This window comes from Barbus barbus, assembly GCF_936440315.1.
Source record: "Barbus barbus genome assembly, chromosome: 10".
Classification (NCBI taxonomy): Eukaryota; Metazoa; Chordata; class Actinopteri; order Cypriniformes; family Cyprinidae; genus Barbus; species Barbus barbus.
The window spans coordinates 12,135,407-12,162,593 of record NC_136738.1 but is presented as its reverse complement, the minus strand read 5'-3'; the positions used below and the strand labels follow the sequence as shown (position 1 = coordinate 12,162,593).

Sequence of the window (27,187 nt, the reverse complement as noted above, 5' to 3'; positions counted from 1 at the left end):
GAAGGCTAAATTTATCAAACATAGGCTATGATCAGCTCATGCCGCTGGCCGCTTGGTCGTTACTTAAAAAAAAAAAAGGTATAGGCTATTTAAAGAACAAAAATGCTCCCAACGTTTTTCTAAATTAACTTAATAAAAAAACAAAACGAAATATAATAATTTTGCCATTACACATAAAACTGAACTATTTTAATAGCCGAAACAGTAGTATAAACTGTTTTAGGAGAAGAGGGGAAAAAAGGGCTCGGGTCGGAAATTCTGATAAGCTGTCGGACGTGGGCCGGGCCGGGCGTCTCTGGCCAGGGCCGGGCTAGGGCCTACATTTGAGGACCGTGCAGGGCTCTGTTGAGTGTATGCTCTTTATTTTTTTCTGTTTAAGGACCGCCTAATATTAAATGATGATAACGCGAGGCAAGCATAATCATGACCTATTTTTAGCAGAATTAATTGAGGGATTTGACAGTGTGATTCAAAGATTTAAGTATTTCAAGTGTAGGCTGTTATATAGACACACGCACTTGTTTTGCCATTTTTTGCGGGTTTAGCTTTTAGACTAGTCGACTAGTCGGATACAAAACTTCCGTTTAAACGACAGTCAAATTAGTCGTAGCGCACATCCCTAGTGTTTATAATGTTTGTAAACATTTTTGATTTACTGGCATTTTAGCCTATATCATTTCTGAATAATAAATAAAATAATAAGCCTGCATAAATAAAATGCAGGCTTAGCCTTTGTTTTTTTTTTCCTCAAAACATTTTATACAAGTAGCGTTTTTTTGTTTTTTTTTACAATTTGCAGCAAACATCTTTAAAAAATATTTAATGTCTTTTAAAGCATTAATAGATTTTTTTATTTTGTTTAGTAGCCTACATTTAGAAATGTAAAAATCTAGAAAAGATGATGCTGTATAGCCTATTAGCGCAGCGGGTTAAGATACCATCTCTTTCTGTATTTTTTTATTTATTTATTTTTCTTTTTGTGTAAAGAAAACACAGTACTTTATTATTATTATTATTATTATTATTATAGGCAAAGACAATTTTAAAAATAACGGTATTAACCGTTATTTTTTCTACTCAAACCGGTTTCGGAACGGTAATAATACAGAGGAACGCAGGAACGGAAACGTTAAAATATCGATTCTGCTCGGAGTGAACCGATTGACATTTTTTTTCGTTTTCAAGCCCTGCTCTATAGCGCCACCTTTTGTCAAAAATGGGGGGGTTAGTTTTAGCTACAAACACCAAACTCGGTACATAAATTGTTCTTATTAATCCGGACAACTTTCTGATTTACAGTCATTAGCTACGACCAACAGGAAGTCGGCTATATTTATTTTAATGTGTTTTTTTTTTTTTTAAACCTTTTATTAATCATTGTTCGTGTTAATTAGTATAGTTCAGGAATATAGATTTTAACATTAGTTAATTCAAAACTTACAAACTAAGTATGAACAACATATTTTTTACTGTATTTATTTTAGTTAGTAAACAATTGTTTATCTTAGTTCATGGTATAGTAACTGATGTACATTAACTAGAAATTTTAATTAATAATGTAGTAGTCAGTTTTAAACATAATTAACTAAGATTCATAAATGCTGTAAAATTGCTGTTCATGATAACTTGTATAATGTTCAAAACTAAAAACTTATTGAAAAGTGTTACAAAAGTTTTAAAGTCATGGCCAAAAATATTGGCACCCTTGGTAAATATGATCAAAGGCGGCTGTGAAAATGAATCTGCATTGTTAATCCTTTCATTGGATAATAAGAATTTAAAATACACTTTCTAAATGATCTTATGAACCGCTGACAACTCCTAAATAAGTGGTTTGTAAATATCGTAGTAATCTAGAAATGTTAAATTGATAATTAATAAAGAACAAAAATGCAATTATTAAACTATATATAGATACTGTAGGTGCTGGTCATAAAATTAGAATATCATGAAAAAGTTGATTTATTTCAGTAATACCTTTCAAAAAGTGAAACTTGTATATTAGATTAATTCATTACACACAGACTGATATATTTCAAATGTTTATTTCCTTTAATTTTGATGATTATAACTGACAACTAATGAAAGTCCCAAATTCAGTATTCCAGAAAATTAGAATATTGTGAAAATGTTCAATATTGAAGACACCTGGTGCCACACTCTAATCAGCTAATTAACTCAAAACACCTGCAAAAGCCTTAAAATGGTCTCTCAGTCTAGTTCTGTAGGCTACACAATCATGGGGAAGACTGCTGACTTGACAGTTGTCCAAAAGATGACCATTGACACCTTGCACAAGGAGGGCAAGACACAAAAGGTCATTGCTAAAGAGGCTGGCTGTTCACAGAGCTCTGTGTACAAGCACATTAATAGAGAGGCGAAGGGAAGGACTAGATGTGGTTGAAAAAAGTGTACAAGCAATAGGGATAACCGCACCCTGGAGAGGATTGTGAAACAAAACCCATTCAAAAATGTGGGGGAGATTCACAAAGAGTGGACTGCAGCTGAAGTCAGTGCTTCAAGAACCACCACGCACAGACGTATGCAAGACATGGGTTTCAGCTGTCGCATTCCTTGTGTCAAGCCACTCTTGAACAAGAGACAGCGTCAGAAGCGTCTTGACTGGACTGCTGCTGAGTGGTCCAAAGTTATGTTCTTTGATGAAAGTAAATTTTGCATTTCCTTTGGAAATCAAGGTCCCAGAGTCTGGCGGAAGAGAGGAGAGGCACATAATCCACGTTGCTTGAGGTCCAGTGTAAAGTTTCCACAGTCATTGATGGTTTGGGGTGCCATGTCATCTGCTGGTGTTGGTCCGTTGTGTTTTCTGAGGTCCAAGGTCAACGCAGCCATCTACCAGGAAGTTTTAGAGCACGTCATGCTTCCTGCTGCTGACCAACTTTATGGAGATGCAGATTTCATTTTCCAACAGGACTTGGCACACACACTGCCAAAGCTACCTTAAACCTGGTACTAAAGTATTTTCTTGTTTGGCCAGCAAACTCGCCTGACCTTAGCCCCATAGAAAACCTATGGGGTATTGTGAAGAGGAAGATGCAATACGCCAGACCCAACAATTCAGAAGAGCTGAAGGCCACTATCAGAGCAACATGGGCTCTCATAACACCTGAGCAGTGCCACAGACTGATCGACTCCATGCCACGCCGCAGTGCTGCAGTAATCCAGGCCAAAGGAGCCTCAACTAAATATTGAGTGCAGTACATGCTCATACTTTTCATGTTCATACTTTTGAGTTGGCCAACATTTGTAAAAATCTTTTTTTTTTGCATTGGTCTTAATTGATATTCTAATTTTCTGAGATACTGAATTTGGGACTTTCATTAGTTGTCAGTTATAATCATCAAAATTAAAGTAAATAAACATTTGAAATATATCAGTCTGTGTGTAATGAATGAATCTAATATACAAGTTTCACTTTTTGAATGGTATTACTGAAATGAATCTACTTTTTCATGATATTCTAATTTTATGACCAGCACCTGTGTATGTATATTTATATATATATATATATATATATATATATATATATATATATATATATATATATTACGTTCAAAGAAGTGCCTCGACCGCTACATTTCACGTACATGTATGAAAATCGGTACACACATGTAAGACACCAATACCCACAAAAAAGTCTCTTGGAGCAAAATCCAAAACACAACAGGAAGTCAGTTATTTGTAATAAGTGTCATACTTTAACTCCTCCTAGAGATTTATTCAGACGAACACCAAATTTGGTCAGTGTAATTTAAAGATCTGCCCCAAACGTCATATGTTTGATAAGACTCCTGGGTCCCACTTTATATTAGGTGGCCTTAACTACTATGTACTTACATTTAAATTAATAATTTGATACAATGCACTTATTGTGTACATACATGCTTTTACATTGTACTTATATTTAAAAAAATACCTATATGTAGTTACAGCTGTAATTAATTTATGTAATTACATTTATAATTACACTGTTGACCCATCCCTTACACCTTAACCCACCCTTAAACCTACCCATACCACCAAACCTGTCCCTAACCTTACCTGTATCCCACCTCAATAGCAGCTAAAGTGTTTTACAATACAATATGAACACAATAAGTACATTGTACTTATTTTATATGTAAGTACATAGTAGTTAAGGCCACCTAATATAAAGTGTGACCGACTCCTGTCCTGAAGAGACCAACATGCCCATATTCAGTTATAGCTGGCAACAGCAAGTGACATGTTTTACTTTGTTAAAAACTTCTCCTAGATATTTAATTACATCAACATAATATTTGGTCAGTCTAATCTAAAAGTCTTTGCGATGTTAAATTGCGAAGTTCTTGAGTTTTCCTTAAAGGGCGTGTCCATGGCGGCCTGACAAAGTTCGATCACTCGCCATGGGAATAGAAGTTGTTGTAACTCAGCCATAAAATGTGCAATCTGCCCCAAACTTCACAGATTCGATAAGAGTGCTTGGTCCCTAATAAACAGAGCAATTCCAATAGAGTCCTCACATCATCGGTGCTCGGGCCCTAATAAACAGAGCAATTCCAAGAGGGTCTGTGCACCTATGGTGTGAGGCCCTTGGGCCCTAAATACAAAATAATTTTTCATTATGCATGCAATTTTTAATGCCATGACTTTAAGAATTTAAGATCTTCAGCCAGATATACAGTAGGACCTTTTTATAGCCTTATATTGTGCACTTTGGATTCTTACCTGTTCATTTTCTATGGCCTTTTCTGTCAATTTGCGTGCCTGAAACGCCCGGTCCAGCGTATGTTGGGCTTCGTAAAAAGCTTGGGCCGTTGACTGACTGTGGCACATATGTCGGCGCACAGTTAGCATTTCTTTTTCAGTTAACTGTCTGCCGACCTAGGAAAAATAACAATAATGACATTAAAATGGTCATAAAATGGACAATCAAAATGTTCTTGATATTTACATACAAGAGGTTAGTTTTTCTAAGGATTATTATTATTAGGGCCGAGGCCACTAAGGCACAGGGCCCTCTTGTTTTTCTAAGGATTATTAGGGCCCAAGCCACTAAGGCGCAGGGCCCTATTGTTTTTCTAAGGATTATTATTATTAGGGCCCAAGCCACTAAGGCACAGGGCCCTCTTATTTTTCCAAGGATTATTAGGGCCCAAGCCACTAAGGCACAGGGCCCTCTTTTTTTTCTAACTCTTGAAAACTGGCACACACGTTGGAATCTGCAGTCATTAGGACGCTGCAGAGGCAGGGACCCAGGCATGGCACAGGGGCTCTACGGCATGTCATAGGCTCCGCCCAACAGGAAGTGAGCTATTCAGGGCTGTGTAAAAAGCGCATGCTCTGGAATTTGATACACTCCTCTGAGGAATTCCAAACGACTGCCACCAAACTCGGTGAACATGATCAAGACATTGGGGATGCTAAATTGCGAAGGGATTTTTGATATCCCAAACGGTTTGCCTGTGGCGAGGTGATGAAGTTATGGTGAGAAATTAGAAACAGGAAATGCCTAATAACATCCACATACATTGTCTGATTTTGATCAAACTTCAGTGGTTTGTTCATTGTATGATGCCGATCATATAGATGTGACTATTATAACTGAAAGTTATAGCGCCACCAACTGGCAGAAGGAAATGTGTCATTTTCAAAATGCTTTGAATCTAGCATCTTATTGTTACTCGATTTGCTTCTAACTTCATCAAAATAATGTCAAAACACAGCCAATGTAAAATTGTGAAGGGAATATTGATATGATGAATGCTGTTGCCATGGCAACGTGTCAAACTTCAAAATTCTTTTGATTTTGAGGTAGATAACAGGCTTAGAATTTTATGAAACTCAACACACATCAGTATTAATGATAGATAGACACTGGCAAAAGCTCATAAAAGGGCGTGGAAGAGGCATTGTATAGCGCCACCTTTTGGCAAAACTTGTGGTGTTAGTTTTAGCTACAGTAGCCAAATTTGGTACATATATTGTTCTCATCAATACAGACATCTTTCTAATTTACAGTCATTAGCTACGACCAACAGCAAGTCAGCTATTTTGATTTTAATGTGGATATTTGGAGAAATATGGCTGTGAATTAATGCATACTGCTCAGAGCAGAATTATACTATACACACCAAACTTTGTCTACATGATGCCAAAACATTGAGAAACTTAAATTGCGAACGGCTTTTGGATATTTTGAATGGTGTTGCAATGACGATTTATTAAAGTGAGAGTAAAAAAAGATAGCAGTATTTTTCTTATATCTTTAAAGTGCAGCTTCCAAACACTTCAAAAAATTTTACATACATAGAACAAGTCATTCTGAAGAATTATGGTTAATTTCATGACTTTACAAATGGTCTATGAATAACAGAATATTAAAAAACTATCAGACATCTGATGTGTGTGCACTATGTGTGGGGGGTGGATGGGTGTGTGTGTGTTGAGTGTGGCGGTGGGTGAGGGAGAGAGAGACTTTTAAACATCTCTTTAATCACTAGAAAAAAAATAGTATTTATTATTTAATTTATTTATTGCATTTCACCTTAAGAAGTCTCTTAGGCCTTATCCTATTCTCTTCGTTTTAGGGACAAAACAATGCTGGAACCAGCCCATTTGTAGGGCACTGACAACATAATTTTATATAATTAGGTTAATAATTATATTAATTACAACATAAAAATATCAAAAGATACATACACATGGACTTATATTTTTTTGTGCTGCATATAATAATTTGAAACTCATTTCATACTGACCTATGACATCCTGTGAAATGACATCTGAATTTACATAATCTCATGGATGTAACAGTAAAACAGTTCAACCCCCCCCCCCCCACATCAGATGTCTGATAGTTTTTTAATTTTCTCTTATCCATGGAGTTTTGTAAAGTCATGAATCTAACCATATTTCCTCAGAAAGACTTTTTCAATGTATGTAAAAAGTTTTGAAGTGTTTGGAAGCTAAACTTTAAAGATATAGCAGTAATTTTCTCATCTTTTTTACTGTAACTGCAATAAATCGCCATTACAAAACTGTACAAAATATCCAAAATCCATTCGCAATTTAGCATCTTCAGTATCTTGGCATCATGTTGACAATGTTTGGTGTGAACTACTTGTTTCTACTTGGAGGAGTATGAATTTATTTACAGCCCGATTTCCCCAAAAATTTACATTAAAATAAAAATAGCCGACTTCCTATTGGTCATAGCTAATGACTGTAAATTAGAAAATTGTCCGGCTTGATGAGAACAATATATGTACCGAGTTCGGTGTCTGTAGCTAAAACTAACCCCCCCCCCCCCACACTTTTGACAAAAGGTGGTGCTATAGAGTGCCTCCTCCACACCCATTTATGAACTTTTACAAGAGAGCAAACAGGTGAAGAAAAAGTTACAACCCCCCCTAAGGATGAAATTCTAGTACTATCCAGGTCTAGGTTATGCGAAGCCTATGCAGGAAAAACCCTGATATACAAATGAAAACAACAATACTTACATATGTGCTCAGGCTAGTCCTGATCATTGCGAACGTTGGTGCCCCAGGAAGGCCGAAACCTTTCCAGCACTCCTGGAAGCACTCTAGCAGCTTGGTGTAAGGCCCAGCTGCTCTGTTAAAGAAAAAGTACTTGGAGCTGCCACCAGGGAGTACTGGCCTTATTTTTAAAAACTGCTCAAATAAGGTGTACTCCTCTGGCAGCAGCACAATCTGGGCCTGGCCAAAGGTAGAACATGTTTTATGTTCATCAACCTATGCAGATAGGGAAAGGACCAAAGACACAGGTAAACTTGTAAAAACACTTGTAGAGAACAAAAATAAAAAAAATATTTTTATTTTTTTTTAGTTGGCTGACTTACGCTCAACAAGCAAAGGCCCTCTTTATTTTTAACGGGATTCTTTACTGCAGCTGCAGTTAGATTTTCTGCAACCCCTTTACGGTGGCCTGTGTGGCAAACAATAAATCCCACCAGAAGACCATAAATCTTTTGGAGGGATTGATGGCTACGAGTAGCCTTCAGATTTTCTGCAAAACAAAAGTAATTGGTAATGAAATGTCTTTTATTGTACTGTATTCAAATTCATTCAAATTCAAATTTTATTTGTCACATACATATACATACATAGTACGACATGTAGTGAAATGTATAGTACGACTTTCCAACAAATTGTCCAACAAAATTAAGAAAAACCTCAAGTTTACAAAAATACAAATAGAAAAAATACAGTAAACATATATATAGAAATAAACTAGCAATAAAATAAAATAACAAATAGATATGAGAATAAAATAGATATGAAGAATAAAAATAGAATATGATTCTATATAGATTCTATAAAAAGTAAAGTGTATGTCAGTGATAAAGTGTCCGTGTGCTGTGCAGTGCAGTAAAGTGTATAAGTGAGTAAAAGGAATACTAAAGACAAAAGACAAATGGTATGCAAGTCCCACTCATTTATCCTTACGTAACCTTCTACAAATTAGTGCAGATTGTAATGAAAAATGTGCAAAGTGGAAGTGTGGGGTGATGTGATTAGAGTGGAGAGAGGTTAAGACTCCGAATGGCCTGCGGGAAGAAGCTCCTCCTCATTCTCTCTGTGTTCGCCTTCATGGAGCGGAAGCGCCTCTCTGAACGCAGCAGAGAAAAGAGTCCATTGTTAGGATGGCTGAGGTCCTTCACTATCTTCCTGGCCCTGGTCAGGCACCGCTTGCTGTAGATGTCCTGCAGGTCAGGGAGCTCGGTGTGAATGGTACGTTCCGCTGAACGCACCACCCTCTGGAGGGCTCGTCTGTCCTGCATAGTGCAGTTCCCGAACCAGGAAGTGATGCTGCCCGTCAGGACGCTCTCGATGGTGCAGGTGTAAAAAGTCTTAAGCACCCGAGAGGGAAGTCTAAAGTCCCTTAAGCGTCTCAGATGGTACAGACGCTGCCTGGCCTTCTTCACCAGGGTGCTGGTATGACAGGACCAAGTCAAGTCCTGCGTGATGTGAATACCCAGGTATCTGAAGCTGTCCACTCTTTCCACTGGAGTCCCGCTGATCGTGATCGGCTGGTATGACCGCTCCTGCTTCGTACTGAAGTCCACTATCAGCTCCTTAGTTTTGCTGGTGTTCAGGTGTAGACTATTCACCTGGCACCAACTCTCCAGGTTCTTAATCTCCTGTATGTAGGCCGTCTCGTCGTTGTCTGAGATCAGGCCCAACACAACAGTGTCATCAGCAAACTTGATGATGGTGGTGGAGTTGTAAGTGGCCACACAGTCATAAGTGTACAGTGAGTACAGCAGGGCGCTCAGAACACAACCTTGAGGGGCTCCAGTACTTAGGGTGATGGAGGATGAGGTGTGTTTACCCATCCGTACGGCTTGCTGTCTGTCCTTCAGGAAGCTGGAGATCCATTGGCATTTATATAGCACTTTATTGTGTAATGCTGTACACCCAGAGCGCTTTATAATCATGTGGGGGTCTCTCCTCAACCACCACCAGTGTGCAGCATCCACTTGGATGATGCGACGGCAGCCACAGGACAACGGGGCCAGTGCGCTCACCAGTCACCAGCTACAGGTGGAGAGGAGAGAGAGTCATAGAGCCAATCAAGTGGATGGGGATTATTAGGAGGCCATGATGGTCAGAGGCCAGTGGAGGGAATTTGGCCAGGACAGCGGGGTTACACCCCTACTCTTTTACGATGAGTGTCCCCGTCACTATACTGGGGCGTTAGGACCCACACAGTCCACAGAGTGAGCACCCCCTGCTGGCCTCATTAACACCTCTTCCAACAGCAACCTAGTTTTCCCAGGAGGTCTCCCATCCAGGTACTGACCAGGCTCAACCCTGCTTAGCTTCAGTGGGCAACCGGTCTTGGCCTGCAGGGTGATATGGCTGTGGCTCCACAAGGGACAAGGGAGCAGTAACAAGATGAAACACAGCTATCCTCAGATAGCTATCTTCCAAAGGCAAACTGAAAACTGCCAAAACCACAGAGAGAGCCATTCAACTTAAAAAACCCTAACAGGGGAGATAGCACAGTCTAGGCGAGGTGCTCAAGAAGACTACTGCTTAAAACCCTAAAAAGGGGAGCAGTAACTGAGCTAGAACACAGCTATCCTCAGATAGCTATCTTCCAACGGCAACTGGGCCATTCTAGAGTTTGCCTTGACCACACATTCCTTCTTGAAGTTTGCCAAGACCACAAAGAGTGGGACATCAACCCTAATAAGGGGAGACAGCACAGTCTAGTCAAATCTTCTGCACTCAACTCCTGAAAGGGGGAGGGCCAGAAAAGTGCTTGCTCACCAGCCCTGTCTATGATCCTCAGATAATGATGGGTCGGACCCCTCAGAGGTAAAGAAGACCTAAACCAGCTTAGAATGAACCTTCTGAAAGCAGCTGATCAAGCTCACGCTTTCCTGATCTCACAGACCACCGCCTCAATGAATATGTCAAAGGAGCCTGGAAGGCGAATCTAACTACAGATGTGACATTACAACCATTATGGCCACCAACACTCTCATGCATTGGCAACAGAAATCTGAGTGAGGCACAGCACAACAGCTGTCTCAGGGGACACCCCTAAACCAATCTAGGTCACTAAAACACCTTGGGAGAGAAAGCTCGCAAGCATCTCTCCATCTTAATATATCAACACCCATTGAGACTCTCAACACAAAATAATATGCATGTTAGAGAGACATAGTAGAGTTGAATATAGCTCCACCCACAATCGCAAAAGATTGGGGATAAAATGACTCAGTGCTCACATTTTCATCATCATAACACAAAAATTATCCGCGGAATCAGGTAACCCGTTTAGAGAGGGTATACGGATCCCACAGATCAAAGCGATCACCACAAGCTGAGTTAAACCGTGCAATTGTTCTGCATCCCTTGGGAATAGGAACAAACTCATCACAATGACCCACGGGCACTGAATGCACATGCCTCCTCGCTGAGACAATAAAGTTTTTTTCTTTTCTTTTCATCTTACCTCTGTATCATGCATATTAAAGTTCATAAGTGCAGTGATGCTTAGTTTACAGCGGAAACCAAGGAAACGCTTAAAGCACCACCTGCTGGCAGAGAGTGAATCTGCATCTCATTCAACTCGTCTTCGGTTTCATTTCATGCAGATATTTTTATGTATACATTAGTTTGACCAAGTTAGACCATTCTGTTTATGCTTCAAATTTTGAAATTATACAACCTAATTTAGATTATAAACTGCTCATGTTGTATGTATGCAGCATCTTTGTTTGGATCATGATTATAAAGACATTCCAGACTTTGGATCCTCAGCATGGGTTTTAACCTTAGTCACATTCAGCATTGTCTCCGCCTGGGTCGCTCTTCTCCGGTGGTTCCGTTCGGAGGTCTGAGGAAGTGCAGCCGTGCACCTGTTCATAGACCTTTGTCTCTCAGGACTGGATGTGGGTCTGAGGTGGTGTTACCTGTCTCTGTCAGTCACGTGAGCTTCCACTTCTGGATATCTTGGCCTTCTGCAGCGTTCGGTCAAACTGGGTGACATTTTAGCCAGTTTGTCAAGGTCTTTAAGAGTCGTCTCATGTGCAGTTTCAGGGTCTGCATGGAGGGGCTTTCTTCTTTTGCTAGAGGGGAAGAGTTCTGTGATGAGGACTGGCGATGCTTTGTTTGTGGCCATTCACTTCTTCCGTTATGTAGCAATTCTTGGATGGGGGACCCCGTTCTGCTCAGCAGTGGTGATGCTGATGAGGGCTCCGCTTTTCTTGGCTCTAATTCCTTTTCAGGTGGTCTTTCAGAGCATTTGTTTTAGAGTCTTTGTTTAAGGTCAGTTTTGGCTTTCTCTAGTCGCTGTTCTGCAGACTGTAGATGTCTTCTCATGTCTTTCTGTGAAGCTTTTAGTTCTCGTTGGTCATGTTCAGCAACTGCAAGGGCTTCTTGGAGTTGTTCAACTTTTTCCTTTGTTTCCTGCTTCGCTCGGTCTAGTTCCTTGAGTTTATTCTGGGTTTTCACTTTGAGCTTGTCTGTGCAGCGCGATATGTGCAATAGCTCTCTCAGGAACTCAGTGTTCTGATGTCTGAAATCATCTTGGACTTTCACTGTCACCTTGTTTATGTGGCTTTGGGCATGTGTCAGCTCCTTCTGACGATGGGTGCTTTGCTCGTCGCTTAGGGTTAGCCGGGCTGTGAAAGCGTAGCTTAGGGAACTGATGGCCTTGTTTAACTTCCTGTGGTGGTGATTCTGGGTTGAATCGTGTGTCAGGAGTTTCTTCCGAATCGTGGCTATTACTCAGAATATTAAAAGTTCAATGGTCTTGTGAGTAAGACTATGTGTAATGCCTCTTAGCCAAGTGTTCACGTCTCCTCCTTGGGCAATGGGGTTTGCAGTCTGTGACATGCTGGCAGACTGGAAAGTGAGGGCTGACACAGATCTGTATGGTGTTATAGGCCCATATGTGGTGAAACAGCTTGACAAGTGTCATTTCAGTGATTGCGAACCCAAAGTGAGTGTGTTGTAGTGGGCCTTATGGTTCCAATTTGCTGTTCAGAATTGACAGCAACCTGACATGCACTGACATATTATATCTTGCTGTATGCCAGCCCCGTATGCCACTTGTTTTAGTGTCTCTTGAGTGTCTCTGGTACTGTGGTGTCCAGCACATGATGTGTTGTGGGCATACATTAACCTGACCCCCCTGTTGTCACTGTGGTACCACAAGCTTTGGCGCACTGTGGTCATCAGGGACATATTATAGAATGTTGCTCAGCACACACAGCATGTGTTTGATGTCATGCAGCAGATTGAGGACTGGAGCAGCAGCCAGTTGACCCGGTGTGATAGGGTGGTTGGAGGGGTCAGAGAGGTGGCCAAGAATAAGTGTCATTGATCAGTCAGAAGTTTTTTTAGGCAATGCCATCCATGGATAGTCATAAGTTTAGCACCAGGGCTGCGAGGTGGATACCCTGGAAGTAAAAGTTGGTCTCCTGTTGGTTACGGCTGCCATGTCATGGGTGGGTGGGTGGGTCTTAGTTGAGACCATAGCTCTCCACGCAATGCACTTGTGATGTTGTTGCATGTCTGAGACGGGTGTTGGTGCTTGACTGGCTTGTCCTAGCCGAGGAGGTGGCGTGTGAGGCTGAGCTTGGCATCATTTGAGTCTGTGTAAATGAGGAGTTCTCTGATGCAGTTCTTGTCAGCCGATGCGATTTAAAGGGTGATCAGGATGGCTGTCACTTGTACTGTGATGACTGGGAGTCCAGTTTGGGGTGTTGCTGTGGGAGAGGTTTCCTGTTAACCCAAAAACACTTGCTCTGGACAAACCATGCCTCCACATTCAATCCTTAAAAGGCCAGTGACCATGTGGCTTTCGGTGCGTTGGTCCTCTGCACCGCTGCTCTTGCTGTTGAGGGCCGTTACAGGTTGGCGGCACTTTCCATGTTCTGTTGAACTGGAGAATCGCTGGGTGGTTCATGAAGTGCAGAGCAGGGCTCTTTTGTCATCTGAGTAGTTAGTGCTCTTTTGGGAGCAGTGTTCTGTTGAAATGGGCAACCCCCCTTTAGTTCTGGCCATTTGTTGGTGTAGACCAGGACTAAGGCAGTAGTTGGTGAATCCAGCTGTCAGATGAAACTCCTTGGGATTAGAGTAAATCAGGCATGGTGTAGAGTGCAGATGCCATTTGAGTTTAATGATGTAATGTGGTCTTGAGTGAGTCCACATGGTTGACATTAGCTCTGCATCATTGCCTCTTGTGACGAGTAGCTTAGGCCCTAGCAGTTGTCGGCAGATGCAGGATGTCTCTCAGAAAAGGCGGTGTGGCTCAGAGTGGGGCCAGGTTCCCTCCCTTCCTTTGAAGGTGTGTGGTTGAGGGTTTGGCCACGCTATCCGTGTGTCACACTGTCGCTGTCCATTCCCTTTTCAAGTATGCTGGTATTGCAGTCTCGTTTTTTTACCAGAGTAAACGTCTGGTGTGCTCTGGCTGGAAGCTCTTGCACTTTACAGGGCTTCTTCAGGGGGTTGCAAGGTCTCATAGGAAACGTGTGCACTTGCTTGTGAAGGCCGGTCTGGTGTGTGCTTAATGAGTGCCTTGAAGCGTGTGAGGCTTCAGGTCGTGTCCTCATGGCTGGCTGTGAGATTTTCCTGTGACCTCGGTGACCTGACAGTCTGTCTGGGTAAATTGTCTGGCTGGAGTGGCAGAGGTTCTCGCACTTCAGCCTGGGGTTTCAGCTGTCTCAGTGTCAGCAAAGGGTCAATGTGACCCAGCGGCTCTTTATCACTTAGAAGGTGGTATGCATGTGTTGCTGCATGTTCAGTGCACACCTTTCGGCCTTAATAGTTCAGTTCTGTTTCTGAGCATCAGCTTGGGGTCTGCCACAAGTTGAAAGTGACATAAAAGTTAGATTTAGTCCAGTGTCAACAAGTCTCGCCGTGTTTTCCATCATGCTGTTTCCTGGTTTCCCTCCTTTTCAATTGGGTTCCTCAGGAGTCCTCGTACCGGGTTTGTGTGGTGTGACGTCCATCCTGCAGCCATCAGCTGAAGTGGCGTGGTGATGCCATTACTCGGTGATGTGGCTGGTAAGCTGAGATCTGGGTGAGTGTTCAGCTGGAGGGCACTTTGTGTGGTCATTCATTTCAGTTCTCACACTTATAAGGAGTTTGTACTGTCCATTTTCTTTCTCCTTTACGGGGCCTCCTCTGAATGAGCTCCTTTAGAATACTCAAGATCTCTACTGTCTCTGGTGTTGCCACACTGTTAAGCTCTGAGAAGAGCTGGGACGTGTCAAGATGGTTTCTGCTGGTGAGATTTTAGGTTTGTTGCTCAGTGCTCTGTCTGGTGCTTGGGACCGGCACCATCACGGTTATGCTGTTCCTGCTGGTTAGGAACTGTGTTGACTTTCTGATGAAGCATCTATCACAGTGATGTGCCTTTCAAGATGTAAGAGCTGTCTGCTGATGTGCTGTTTGGGTGACATGACCATCTGGCGTCAGGATGGACGTCTCTGTGGTGAGAGACTGTTTGCCAAGATCTGGGCATTTCTCCTAGTAGGATGGCTTTCTGGTGGGTTGTTGGTTTCTCATGCCACTCGTAGTTAAAAGTCTGATAGTCTGATATATCCTGTTTGCCCTGCTGGGGAAGCCACTCTCAGGATCAGTTTCTTTTCTTTCACTGTGCAGGGGAAGGCCATGGCACTTGGGTGGTGACCCACAATGTGATACAGATTTCGGGAGGAGGTAAAGTTCTGGAGTTGAAGCCTTCCTCCCTTGTGGCCTGTTCTGTCGTCTGGCGTAGACTCAAAGCTGGCTGTAGCAGGCTTCATGTAGTCTTTGTTATCCGCTTTGACAATTTCAGACTGCTCGTGCAGGCTAGAGGTGTTCCTGATTGGATAGTTTCATGTGGTCACATTGGGCAGAGTTCAAGCATAACAGTTCATGTTTTGCAGGCAGGCAAGTGTGGTGGCCTTCTGCAGTCTCTAGCCAGCTTGTTGGGGTCTGTGGGGCCACACGTATGTGTGTATGCCGTGATCCCCTGTAATTGCTGGCTGGTGACGTGTGGACAGTGGGCTCTCGCCCCCCCCCCCTTCGCAGGTTTGGACTCTTGGCTGGGGGGCCTGGTTTGGCTTGTCAGGGGAAATTCTGTGTTGTGTTTCCCCTTCCTGTTCACCTTGTGGTCTGCAAGCCTATTTTAGTTCATTTGGGACGTTGAGTTCACCTTGACTTGGTTGGTTAGTGTTTGCAGTTGCAGCGTTGATGAGCAGAGACTTGGATTTCAACTCAGGCTGCTTGCAGGTGGCATTCACAGGCGTTGCTTTGGTTCACCTGGGTCACTAGTTAAGAGAGCTTCAGCCTGCTGGAGCCTCTCTGGCTTTTATTCCAGCTGCTCTCTGTGCTCAGTGTCTGTGTGCGTTTTGTAGAGGCATGCTGAAACTTTCTACTTCCTCTTGTAGCTCCTCGACCTCTTCATTCACTGTCACTTGCTGGTCTGGCAGTTCTGCGCATGCTTCCGGTCCTCTGGGCCTCCTTGTGGTTGAAGCATCTTTCGCTCAGCGTTAAATGGATGATGCGGATGTAGGCAAGAGCACCGGTGATCCTGGCTGGCCCTCTGTGGCTGTAGCCTTGGTTTGATCATGGTCTGTCTGCCAGTTCAGGTTGTCATCCAGCTGTTTCGCTCAGGTGCTGTAGATCAGGAGTGGTCCCGGACCGGAGGACATCTATTGCAGTGCACAGCCAATCCTTTGGCTGATCAGGTGGGTGGCAGAGCTGGGTGACCTGGACACAGGTGGAACACAGGTGGAGAGGGAAAAGCACAACAAAAACCAATGCAAGTCCATACAGATTTATTGAGCTAAAATATTTGGGGCTATGTGTTGCGTGGTTAACTGGTGTGATCAGATAGTGACAAAAACTAAACACTTAAATATCGTGGCTGATAAGGCAGGAAAGGATAATTGGTGTGAGTGAGCACCCAAAACTATGAGTAACACTGTTGATGGGTGATAACCTAGGGGGTCATTTAATGACTTAGGCCAGTGCTTCCCAAACCTGTCCTGGAGGCCCCCCTGCCCTGCATCTTTTGTATGTCTCCCTTATCTAACACAACTGATTCCACTCATCAGCTCGTTAGTAGAGACTGCAAGAACTAAATTGGGTGTGTCTGATTAGGGAGACATACAAAATGTGCAGGGCAGGGGGTCCTCCAGGACAGGTTTGGGAAGCACTGACTTAGGCTATTCGGTTTATCAACGTTATTACAAAGTATTTTCTGATGGTTCAAACAGGTTAGGTCTCCAGGCCCACAAAAACAACTAAAACAGACAGAACCGAAATTAATAAAATAAATCAAAGTTCAAACCTAGAAAGGGATAGTTGGAAATCAAGGGCTTACTAGCACCTCTAGAGGCAGTGATGAGAAAGATAGCTGGACAGACCGAGCACACTAAAGCAGAGAGGCTCTCTAGTCCTCTTCAAGTTTCATATTGAGTGAATGGCTATATCTTAGGTGTCGTTAGGCTTGGTAGTGAGCTGAGGTCACGCAACCGCTCCCGAGCACGCAACTGCAGGGGCTCCTGATCACACCCATGACACCTAGTAGCAAACACTCAAACAGCAAATCACTTGGCACAATGTTGCATCACTCAAGTGTGGGAGGGCCAACCACTAGCTGGCACAGCCAAAATTGGGTTTCGCCTGTGGGTCCCAAGTTACACGGACCCCTCTTTTGGGCCTCGAGCTATGGATGAGTTCGCTCCTCTCAAGAGGGTGGACCACTGTGTAACTTCACAGGGTAATTAACCAAAATTGCCCTTATGTGTCAGTCAGACAGGGAACATTGAGAGGGGACACCAAAAAGATTAAGCATCTTGGATACATGAAACAGCTTGATGCCGGTTTGCGGTGGGCCACTAATAGATTTGAGGGCTCATTGTGCACCTGCGGTGGCTAGAATTGCCTATGCTTATGCCAATGCCTATAGGGGAAGGAGAGGAAAAGGGTAACTAAGCAGAATTGACAATTAGAAACCCAGTTAAAATGTCCTAATTGCTTAGGAAAGTAAATGGAAAGTTGTTTTAAATAGATTAAAAAATCTATAAATTAAATTTTTCTCAATAGGTGTAGCTAGACTTAACTACAGACTGGAGTAGATTAAATAAAATAAGCCCCAAAAAATAAATAAATAATTACTGCAATTAACACAGTAAAAATAAACTACACAAATAAACAAAAGCATGTGGGGGAGACCAAAGTAATTGACAGCCCAACAGAAGATGGAACAGAAAGAAAGTGTAGAGGAAGGAAGGGAACTGTTACACTTACACACACTGTCTCTCTAAGTGTTAGTCAGATGCTAACAGCTAACAGCTGAGGTAAGGGCTTTAGCTTCTATCCATGTAGGGTCGTTAGCGCGGTAGCTTCGGCTACCTGCAGTGGTCTGTTTACATTAGTCTGTGACGTGTGCGCCGTCTTGAGTTTGAACCGGAAAGGCCTCGCTATAGCCTTCCGGGGTCAGACGTTGCTAAGAAACCGATGCACGCTTAACAGCCGGTGTGCGTGGAGCACGTGAGCTGGGTGTAAACATGTATGGGAATCTCGCGCTCAGGCTGTCGTTCACGCTTCATTCATAACTTACACAGCGCGTTCACTTCACAGACAATGACAAAGCATTACACCATTAAATCTACCATCAATTGCATCACATCAAGGGATTAATATGAATGCAATGATACGCGACAATAAACAGATGACGTACCAAAACTGTAGTGAGCTTTTTTTTTTTTTTCTCACACAGCTAAACTGAAGCCGCTATCTTGAAGAGATTTTATCTGTTCAGGAGAGACTTGCGCGGTTTAAAACAAAAGCCCGAAAGTGGAGGTTTCCTTTGCCCAATATTAAATAGATTTAATCTAAAACACTTTGCGCCGCCGATCTGAGAGGTAGTCAGATACGGGGCATGCTGTTCAGAACTGAAAGTGAGGATTTATTTGCCCAGGATCAGTTAACTTAATATAACACTAATTATACGCGCTGCCGATCTGGGGTTTCTTCGCCAGATATACGGGGCTTATGCGGTTGTTGCAACAATTACTTGATCAAGATTTTGACTCCCAGTTTTAATTAATCCGACACTGACCTGCAGTATTCTAAGATTAATTTAATTTATTTCTCTGGCCACGAAAAATAATTCCCTTCTTAATACATCGCTCGTAGAGCATGTAACAAAACCGGAACGTTAAAGTGACCTCGTTTCTTTGAGCTGCAGAAACAGACAACCAAGTGTGAATACATATGGATGTTTATTAAACTACTCTACAGGGGAACATGTAACATTGAACTAAACACAAACATACATACATTAAACACAGATGCCAACGCAAGGAAGGCATGGAGAGAGTGAGAGAGAGAGGGAGAGAGAGAGCGTTTTCGTGTGCGAGAGAGAGAGAGAGAGAGAGAGAGAGAGAGCGCGCTTGCGCAAGAGAGAAAGAGACTAATGGCAGGATTTGCACATCAGCTAGCACAACTTGTTAGAACCATCAAAGAATTATCAAAAGTGGTCGAAGCCTAGAAGCGTCTAAACAGTTAACAAGCGGTTACTTGCACTGGTTTGTTGCAATGTGTTTCTTAATTCTTGATGAATTCCTTTAGGAGTGGAAGCTTTGTCATTCCAGCCATGGGTTGATTGGTCCGAAGTTAAGTCGCCAAAGTTACTGAGCTCAAAGCTGCCAGGAGCTTGGACTCCCCCGAAGGGGAGTCGCTAAGTTTCCACGGTGATGTGAGTGTCTCTAGGGTACCGAAGGTAAACGAAGAAGGTGTCTTTTGGGTGTGGAAGAAGTTTAATTTGGATCCAGCAACGCCCATTTCTGGTCAGTTCGACCAGTAACAACGCACATAGTTTCGGCGGGAGAGTGTTCCTTTGTCTCACTTACACCTGATTTGCATGTTTTATGACTTATGCTGGATCAGTGTAATTCTTCCTACAGTACTGTAGGAATATTATGATGCATTTCACGAGGTCACAGTGTACATCATTGTTTGAGAAATGAAGAGCAGATCATTTTGATATCAAGAAAGAAACATCTAGCATATATTAAACCAGAGATACATTCATACACCTGAATATGAGTATTTAGAGCTTACTAATACAAATAACGAGTGGTCACAAGGCTAATGTAATAAGGAAACATACGTGCCTATACCAGATACCTTTGTAACTGATTAATTATGGTCTAAATAAAGGAAATGTCTCTATGCGTGTGTGTTGTATTTGCATAGGTATTTCACTGGTCAGCCCGGCCTGGTACGGAGGGTCATTTAGTTCTCTTGGAATGTGTTTGAAGTCCGATGGAGAGAACAGATAGTCAATTCTGCTTAGCATCTGACAGTGGGGGGAACAACCACTGGCAATTACGCACCATATAAATGTAGAATTTGGGGCCAGGTCTGTGAGTTATTTAGCTAATGTCACAGGTTAAAAGGGGTCTCTAAGACATAAAACCACAATGACCATCAAGGATCATAAGCAGACGCTACACACTGGTGCAATCACTTGCACTTAAATTAAACTTGAGCGTGTCAAAAATTAAACAGAAACTGTGTATACTTGCCTCACAGACATGAAAAATATGGGCCTGTGTGTAGAAAGCTAAATGTCTGCTTTTAAATTAACCAATTCAATTGGAAAACAAATATTAGAATATTATTTTATCTGCATGAAACATGAATATTGTCACATCCACCGCGGAGGACAGTGGATGCGCCTACTTTCACATTAAGTTGACTTACCAAGGTCTTCTGGCAGGGATCTTTTGGCCTCTTCCAGAAAAAAAGAAACGTGGTCAGCAGCAACAATTTTGTCTGTTGTGAAAAGCAAAATGATAAAAAGTATGATATGGCTAATGTCTTCTTAATTATTACCTACCATACTACATTCAACACACAATACACTTGCATACTACAGTTAAACGAATACTGTAGTTCACCCAAAAATTAAAATGTAGTAAATTACTCACACCTGAACTGTTCTACTTATATAATAAACTTTTATTTGTAACACAAAGGTATTTTTTAAATCTCCTACTCAATATTGCCTATACAATGACTTGACAGTTGTGTGGTGTGTAATGCCTATTTTGATTACAAATGATTTCACAATATCAGTGATTTTATTTAAACAATATAACAAAATAGAATTTTTTTTATTGTTATTAAAAATAAGAACAAATCGCATTCAATAGGACAAATACAATAAAAAGATACCAATTAAATAAACTTTTGTTGTCAAGGTCCATCTAGCAGTTCATTTCTGAACATGAAATGGGCAATTCCATGAAAAAGACAACCTTACCATGAAAAAATAAAGTTTTTACCAAAAGAACAAAACCCTGTTTAAGTTGTGCATTTAGGTCTGTATTTTACTGCATTAACGTGCTTAAATAGAAATTTGAAGGAAATCGCTGTTTATCCACCACATGAGGGGTGTAGTAAAATTACATTTTCATTTGACTGTATTTCATGTTTTCAAATGAGATGAGAGATCAAAGACGGCACATTTTTTAATTTATGTTAACAGTAAGTATTTTGTAGAAAGATGGAGGCCTGATAGAAAAGTAAATACACTCAGTCTAAACAGCGATGATTTTTGGATTTATAAGGGCTAGATTTATGACGTCAGGATGTGTCAGCGCTGTGTCACGTCTGTACCATTTTAAAAGTCCCATATTGTACACCTTTCTGGAGTTTTATTTTAGGTTTCGATGTCCTTAAGAATATATATTTGCGGTATAAGTACCAAAAACCAATATATTTTTACAGCTCTTCTCTCATGAGCTCTGGTAAAAACAGGTCCATTTGGGCTGTCAAATTAATATTCATGAGCCTCTCTTCTGATTGGCCTGTTGTTTTCTGAGTGACGCACGGCTAGGCCAACCACAGGTAACTAGTGTCATGTAGGGCTGACATCTCAATTACGTCACCACACAATCACATGTGATTAATCGTGCAGCCCTAATAGCTATTGTCAACTACAAACCTGAGCTAATTTGATAAGCTCATATTAAGAAATGAATGCCGCAGAAAATACTAAATAAATATGTATAATATAAAAAAAGTGTAACATACCAGATTTTGAGGCCCTGATCCTCATCCTGTGGGGTGTCAACGTTTTGGATATCTTTTTAATAAGTTCCTCAAAACGGAATATTGCACTGTTCAGCAGTTTCTGAGACGCCGTCACCTCTTTCAAATGGGCTTTTTTGAGGAACTTTAAAAAATTTATAATACTAGACACCCAGATAAACTGGGTGGTCACTGCTAACCCTGATAGACTCTTCACCCACCTGTGAAAAGAAAAGAGAGTAATTTGCAAAAGGATTATAACAGTGTAAGTGGTAACTGAACAATAACCATAAACCGGGGCTATCAACAAAAAAAACCAAGATCAACCTTCTGGAAGAAAAGCCAGGGAAGCCAGGAAAGCATATTTCAGCCTCTGGAAACACCAGAACCACAGTTTCTCTCACCGTACACATCCTTATAAAATTTTTTTTTGGGTGGACTCTTATGTTCCTTCTTATCCTATGTGCGTGACTGGTGGTGGCTCTGTGTAATGTCAACTATTCTGTTATTTTACATCTGTTGACACCAGTGTATAAAATTATAGTGTTACAGAGGAGGCTCCCGTACCACCTCCCGTACCCACCAGAGGGAGCCTTCACCTGAGTATTAGTCAGTTGCTATTCGGACTCCATTTCCCATCATCCCTCATACCTGGGACTGATCATGCCAAACACCTGCACCTCATTAACACACACATATACGCCACACGATCACTCAGACTCTTTGCGAGCTCTTGATTTGCCTGATTTTCCTGATTGTTTGCTGCCTGCCCCAACCCTGATTGTTTACACTGGACTGTGATTGTTTGCCGCCTGCCCTGTTATTTGACTCTGTCTCTGTTTTGCCTGTTCGATCTGCTGGTGTTTGACCCTGTACTGCCTGACTACTCTTAATAAACGCTGCAAATGGATCCCAAACTCTCTGTCGTTTCACAAAAGAAGACTTCGCCAAACAGCAATCCAGCAGCGCTCATGCAACTATCCACTGAGCTCTCCGCACAAGCTTCACAAATCGCCTTGCATCACCACCAGCTAGACCGGCTTACCGCTTTGACCGAGGAGCTGGACAAAGCATTACAAGGGCTGAATGTATCACCACCAGCGGCCGCATCTCCTCCACCACCGACCCGAAGCAGCGCTCCACCCACTCAGGTACCCTCAATGAGCCCACGTCTTGCCTTTCCTGAGAAATTTGCTGGAGAACCTGCCAAGTGCAAAGGCTTCCTATTCCAATGCTCACTCTTCGTGGATCAACAACCCTTTCTATATCCCACGGACTCAAGCCGCATTGCCTTTGTTTGCTCACTTCTCACAGGGAAAGCATTAGAGTGGGTCACCGCGGTCTGAAGGATGGATGGCTCATCTTTTCCCATGTTCGATGTTTCTGTGGCAGTTCCGCGAGGTGTTTGAACACTCAGCCGAGGGAAGGAGTGCAGGTGACCAACTCCTAACTCTTTCTCAAGGGAAAAGACCCGCCGCTGAATACGCCTTTGAATTGTCCTTTGAACCCTTGCGGCTCAGACTAACTGGGTGGATGACACCTTGAAGCTATTGTTTCGGAGAGGTTTGCATTTGGAATTACAGTCAGAACTGGCCTGTCGTGATGAGGGGAGGAGTTTGAGTGAGTTTATTGATCTTACCATTCAAATTGACAATCTGATCCGCTCTCGACACGTCCACGAACCACACCTCGCTACCTACCTGAAACCGCTACCACAACCGAACCCATGCAGCTGGGATTCACTCACATCTTACCCGAAGAACGAGAACGTCGCATGCAGAATCAACTGTGCCTATATTGCGGTCAAGCTGGACACATGAAGCCTTCCTGCCCGGTTTACCCAGCACCCAATTCTCGATCGGTGAGTGCTCATGTCACTACCCCCACATCAAGCATTAAGCTTCCAGCCACGTTAATAGTTCAAGGTAAAATAAATCACCACTACGGCCCTGATAGATTCTGGAGCAGTTGGTAATTTTGTGTTACATGACTTTGCACGGCAACATAAGATGAAATTAACTCCCTGTAACTCTCCCATGGCAGTGGAGCCGTCCTCTTGGAGAGGGGAGAGTGGTGCACATCACGGAGGAAGTCAAGTTACAGATCAGTACCCTGCACTCTGAATTCATCCAATTCTACGTCATCCAATCACGCCATCATTCTCGGATTGCCATGGCTCCGTACACACAACCCACAGATATCCTGAAGAGAGGAACAGATCTTTCAATGGGGCGCTACGTGCCAAGAACACTGCCTGTCAAAGATTTCTAAAGCCAACGTTAACACATCTTCTCCAACCACTCAGAACACCAATGACACCAATATGCCGCCCGAATACACTGATCTCAGCGAGGCATTCAGCGCAAAGAAGGCCTCCCAGCTTCCAAATCACCATTCATTTGATTGTGCCATAGACCTAATGCCTGGCTCCATTCCTCCCAAGAGCAGAATCTTTCTATTATCTCAACCTGAGTCTGAAGCCATGAAATATTATATCAAGGAGGAGTTAGCTAAGGGCTTCATCAGACCATCAACTTCTCCAGCCTCAGCGGGTTTCTTCTTTGTGAAGGACAGAGGACTTCGACCATGCATCGATTACCGAGGCCTCAATGAAATCACTGTCAAATTTCGCTACCCATTACCACTAGTCCCAGCCGCATTAGAACAGCTCCTTCAGGCCAAGTATTACACCAAGCTCGATCTACATAACGCCTACAACCTGATTCGCATCCGAGAGGGTGACGAATGGAAGACTGCATTCTCCACCACTAGTGGGCACTATGAATACCGGGTTATGCCCTTCGGCCTTGCCAACAGTCCATCAGTCTTCCATAAATGACATCTTCCGTGACATGCTCGACAGATGGGTAATTGTCTATATGGACAGACAGACAGACAGACATATGGATGGACAGAGAGACAGATAGATGAACCATCTCAGAAAAACGGGTGTCAGAACTTAATTAACATATAGACCACAGCTGTAACAACAGGAACAACTTCATTTACATTAAGGGTAGTAAACTCTTAAGTGTATAAAATGTTTGAGTTTAGGATGTTCAGGGGTTCATTTCCAACTCCGTTGAACCCAAGGTACTACATGTACTTTGTCACTGCTATGCTGCATTAAACATCTTCATCGAGATCTTAGACATCCTCATCACTTTTTCTTACAATAGATGGTTTAACAGATAGATGAACCATCTCAGACAAAGGGGTGTCAGAACTTAATTAACATATAGACCACAGCTGTTACAACAGGAGCAACTTCATTTACATTAATGGTAGTAGTAAACTCTAAGTGTGTCAAATGTTTTAAATTAAAGGTATACATACTCTTTAATTCTCTGGTGGTTCCACAGACATTTTAAGTCCATCGTTGGTAAATTAGGTGCTGCGATAAACTTCAGACAACTCCGCACGTGAGAGACTTTTTGTCGACTATTTTCTCTCTGTTTTTTTTTGTCTGAAGCTATGTATTCAAACCACACCTCAAGAACTTTTTCTGTAAAAACAGTATGAGAACAGCAAGGTAAGTTAAGGTGAGGTAAAGAATGTAAAGCAAGATAAGGTAATGCATAATGATTTACACATACCGCACACGGGTGTACTTTCTGTACGTGCATCTTTCCGGCTGGTTTGCTGTTCTTTCAATTGTCTCTTTAATAGTTTAATTTTTTTGTTTTTTTTTATTATTTTTTGTTTCAATTTTTTGCAGGATGGACAATCTTGCCAACCCTCACTCTGTCCACTATCTTCATCACTGTCAAGATAGGGACGGAGAATGCTGGGTTGGCTAAGCTGCCTCTTTTTTATTTCTTTTAGAACCGCTTTTTGTTTTGCTTTTCTTAAGAGCGCAGTCCGTCTCTTTTTCTAAAATAAAAAAAGAAAGAAAGAAGAAAAAGCCATCATTGTTAAATGTGCAGTTGTGTTAGTCACTATTCATCTGTATTATATGAAAAATATATATTTATTGCTCTCCAAATGTTTGGAAACATCCTAGGCAGAGTGGAAACAATATTTGCATCAATTATTTTAATTTTCTCAGCATAGGTGCATTTCCACTGTGAGAGACAGAATCTAAAAATTTAAATCCGGAAATCACATTGTATGATTTTTTTAGCAATTTATTTGTGAATTACTGTGTCAAATAAGTATTTGATCAAAAAATGTTTGAAAAATGTTTAATATAAACAGAAGCCTTTGTTAACAATTACAGAGGTCAAACGGTTCCTGTAGTTCTTCACCAGGTTTGCACACACTGCAGGAGGGATTTTGGCCCACTCCTCCATACAGATCTTCTCTAGATCTGTCAGGTTTCGGGGGCTGTTGCTGAGCAACACAGAGTTTCAGCTCCCTCCAAAGATTTTCTATTGGATTTAGGTCTGGAGACTGGCTAGGCCACTCCAGAACCTTGATATGCTTCTTATGGAGCCACTCCTTGGTTTTCCTGGCTGTGTGCTTTGGGTCATTGTGATGTTGGAAGACCCAGCCATGACCCATCTTTAATGCTCTGACTAAGGGAAGGAGGTTTTTGCCCAATATGTCACAATACATGGCCCCGTTCATCCTCTCCTTAATACAGTGCAGTCGTCCTGTCCCCTGTGCAGAAAAACACCCCCAGAGCATGATGCTTCCAGCCCCATGCTTCACTGTAGGTATGGTATTATTGGGATGATACTCATCATTCTTCTTTCTCCAAACACGGCGAATGGAATTAAGACCAAAAAGTAGGGCTGGGCGATAAATCGATTTTATCGATTAACTCGAATGTGTAGTTTACATCGATTTGTTTGAATGAAAATCGGTTTTCTTTTTAACATCCGCCGACGCTCCCCTCTGAGCTTCCGTAGTTCCGATTGAGCTCAGCCCTCCCCCCGCGCGTTTGCCATAATAGTGTTTGGCCGATGGCTGATAGACATCATGATGTTAAAGGCTTAACTTTACTTAGTTTTTTTACGCGAACGCACAGCCTTTCAAAGTTTACTCCATTTGAAGTTGTACGCGAACAGAGGCGGCTGGCGCATGCGCTCTAGAAAGCTTCAACCATGTTCAGTGTCTGCTCTATTTTTCCCCGTTAAGTCATGACCGACAGTGTTGGGGAAAGTTACTTTTAAAAGTAATGCATTACAATATTGCGTTACTCCCTAAAAAAGTAACTAATTGCGTTACTTAGTTACTTTTTATGGAAAGTAATGTGTTACGTTACTTTTGCATTACTTTTGCGTTACTGTTTAAATATGAGCAGGGCTTGATTGTTTTTAATACAAGAAATTACATTAATACAAATGTAAAAGCCCTGTGTCTTGTGAAGGAAAAGTAAATTCACGTCTGTAAAGTAAAACTCAGGATAAGAAGGTTTAACACTCTTTGGCAATAAAAAAACAATGAAGCACAATTGTTAGTTTATCTAAAGTCATTTTTGCGTATTAGTATGGTTGAACTGGATCATCAAAGGTCAGCAGCAAACGCATTGGTTAATAAAATGGGATTAGATACATTTGTGTTAACATTTAATTATTGCAGTTTGCGTCATATTCTGAGTTTGCATTTCACTGTTTTAATTCATTTCGATGAATACTAAATCTGTTTTTTTTGCGAGTGGG

General features: G+C 41.9%; 2 protein-coding genes across 2 annotated transcripts in view; both read right to left on the bottom strand.

Annotated features, from left to right (window-relative positions):
- The window catches only part of LOC306875781 (uncharacterized protein), a 43,856-nt gene extending 22,060 nt beyond the window's left edge, over positions 1-21,796 (bottom strand). Inside the window, exons 1-5 of the mRNA XM_079426506.1 lie at positions 21,585-21,796; positions 20,250-20,321; positions 7,862-8,028; positions 7,503-7,754; positions 4,726-4,881 (exon numbers count right to left, since the gene is read on the bottom strand). Coding sequence (XP_079282632.1) covers positions 4,726-4,881; positions 7,503-7,754; positions 7,862-8,028; positions 20,250-20,321; positions 21,585-21,609 — 672 coding nt within the window. The 5' untranslated portion in view covers positions 21,610-21,796. The remainder of the gene's footprint in view (positions 1-4,725; positions 4,882-7,502; positions 7,755-7,861; positions 8,029-20,249; positions 20,322-21,584) is intronic.
- Positions 21,797-24,728: 2,932 nt separating this feature from the next.
- LOC306876485 (uncharacterized protein) overlaps positions 24,729-27,187 on the bottom strand; it is a gene marked incomplete at its 3' end in the record, with an annotated part of 56,896 nt that continues 54,437 nt past the window's right edge. Inside the window, exons 12-14 of the mRNA XM_079427693.1 lie at positions 25,178-25,454; positions 24,918-25,086; positions 24,729-24,807 (exon numbers count right to left, since the gene is read on the bottom strand). Coding sequence (XP_079283819.1) covers positions 24,729-24,807; positions 24,918-25,086; positions 25,178-25,454 — 525 coding nt within the window. The remainder of the gene's footprint in view (positions 24,808-24,917; positions 25,087-25,177; positions 25,455-27,187) is intronic.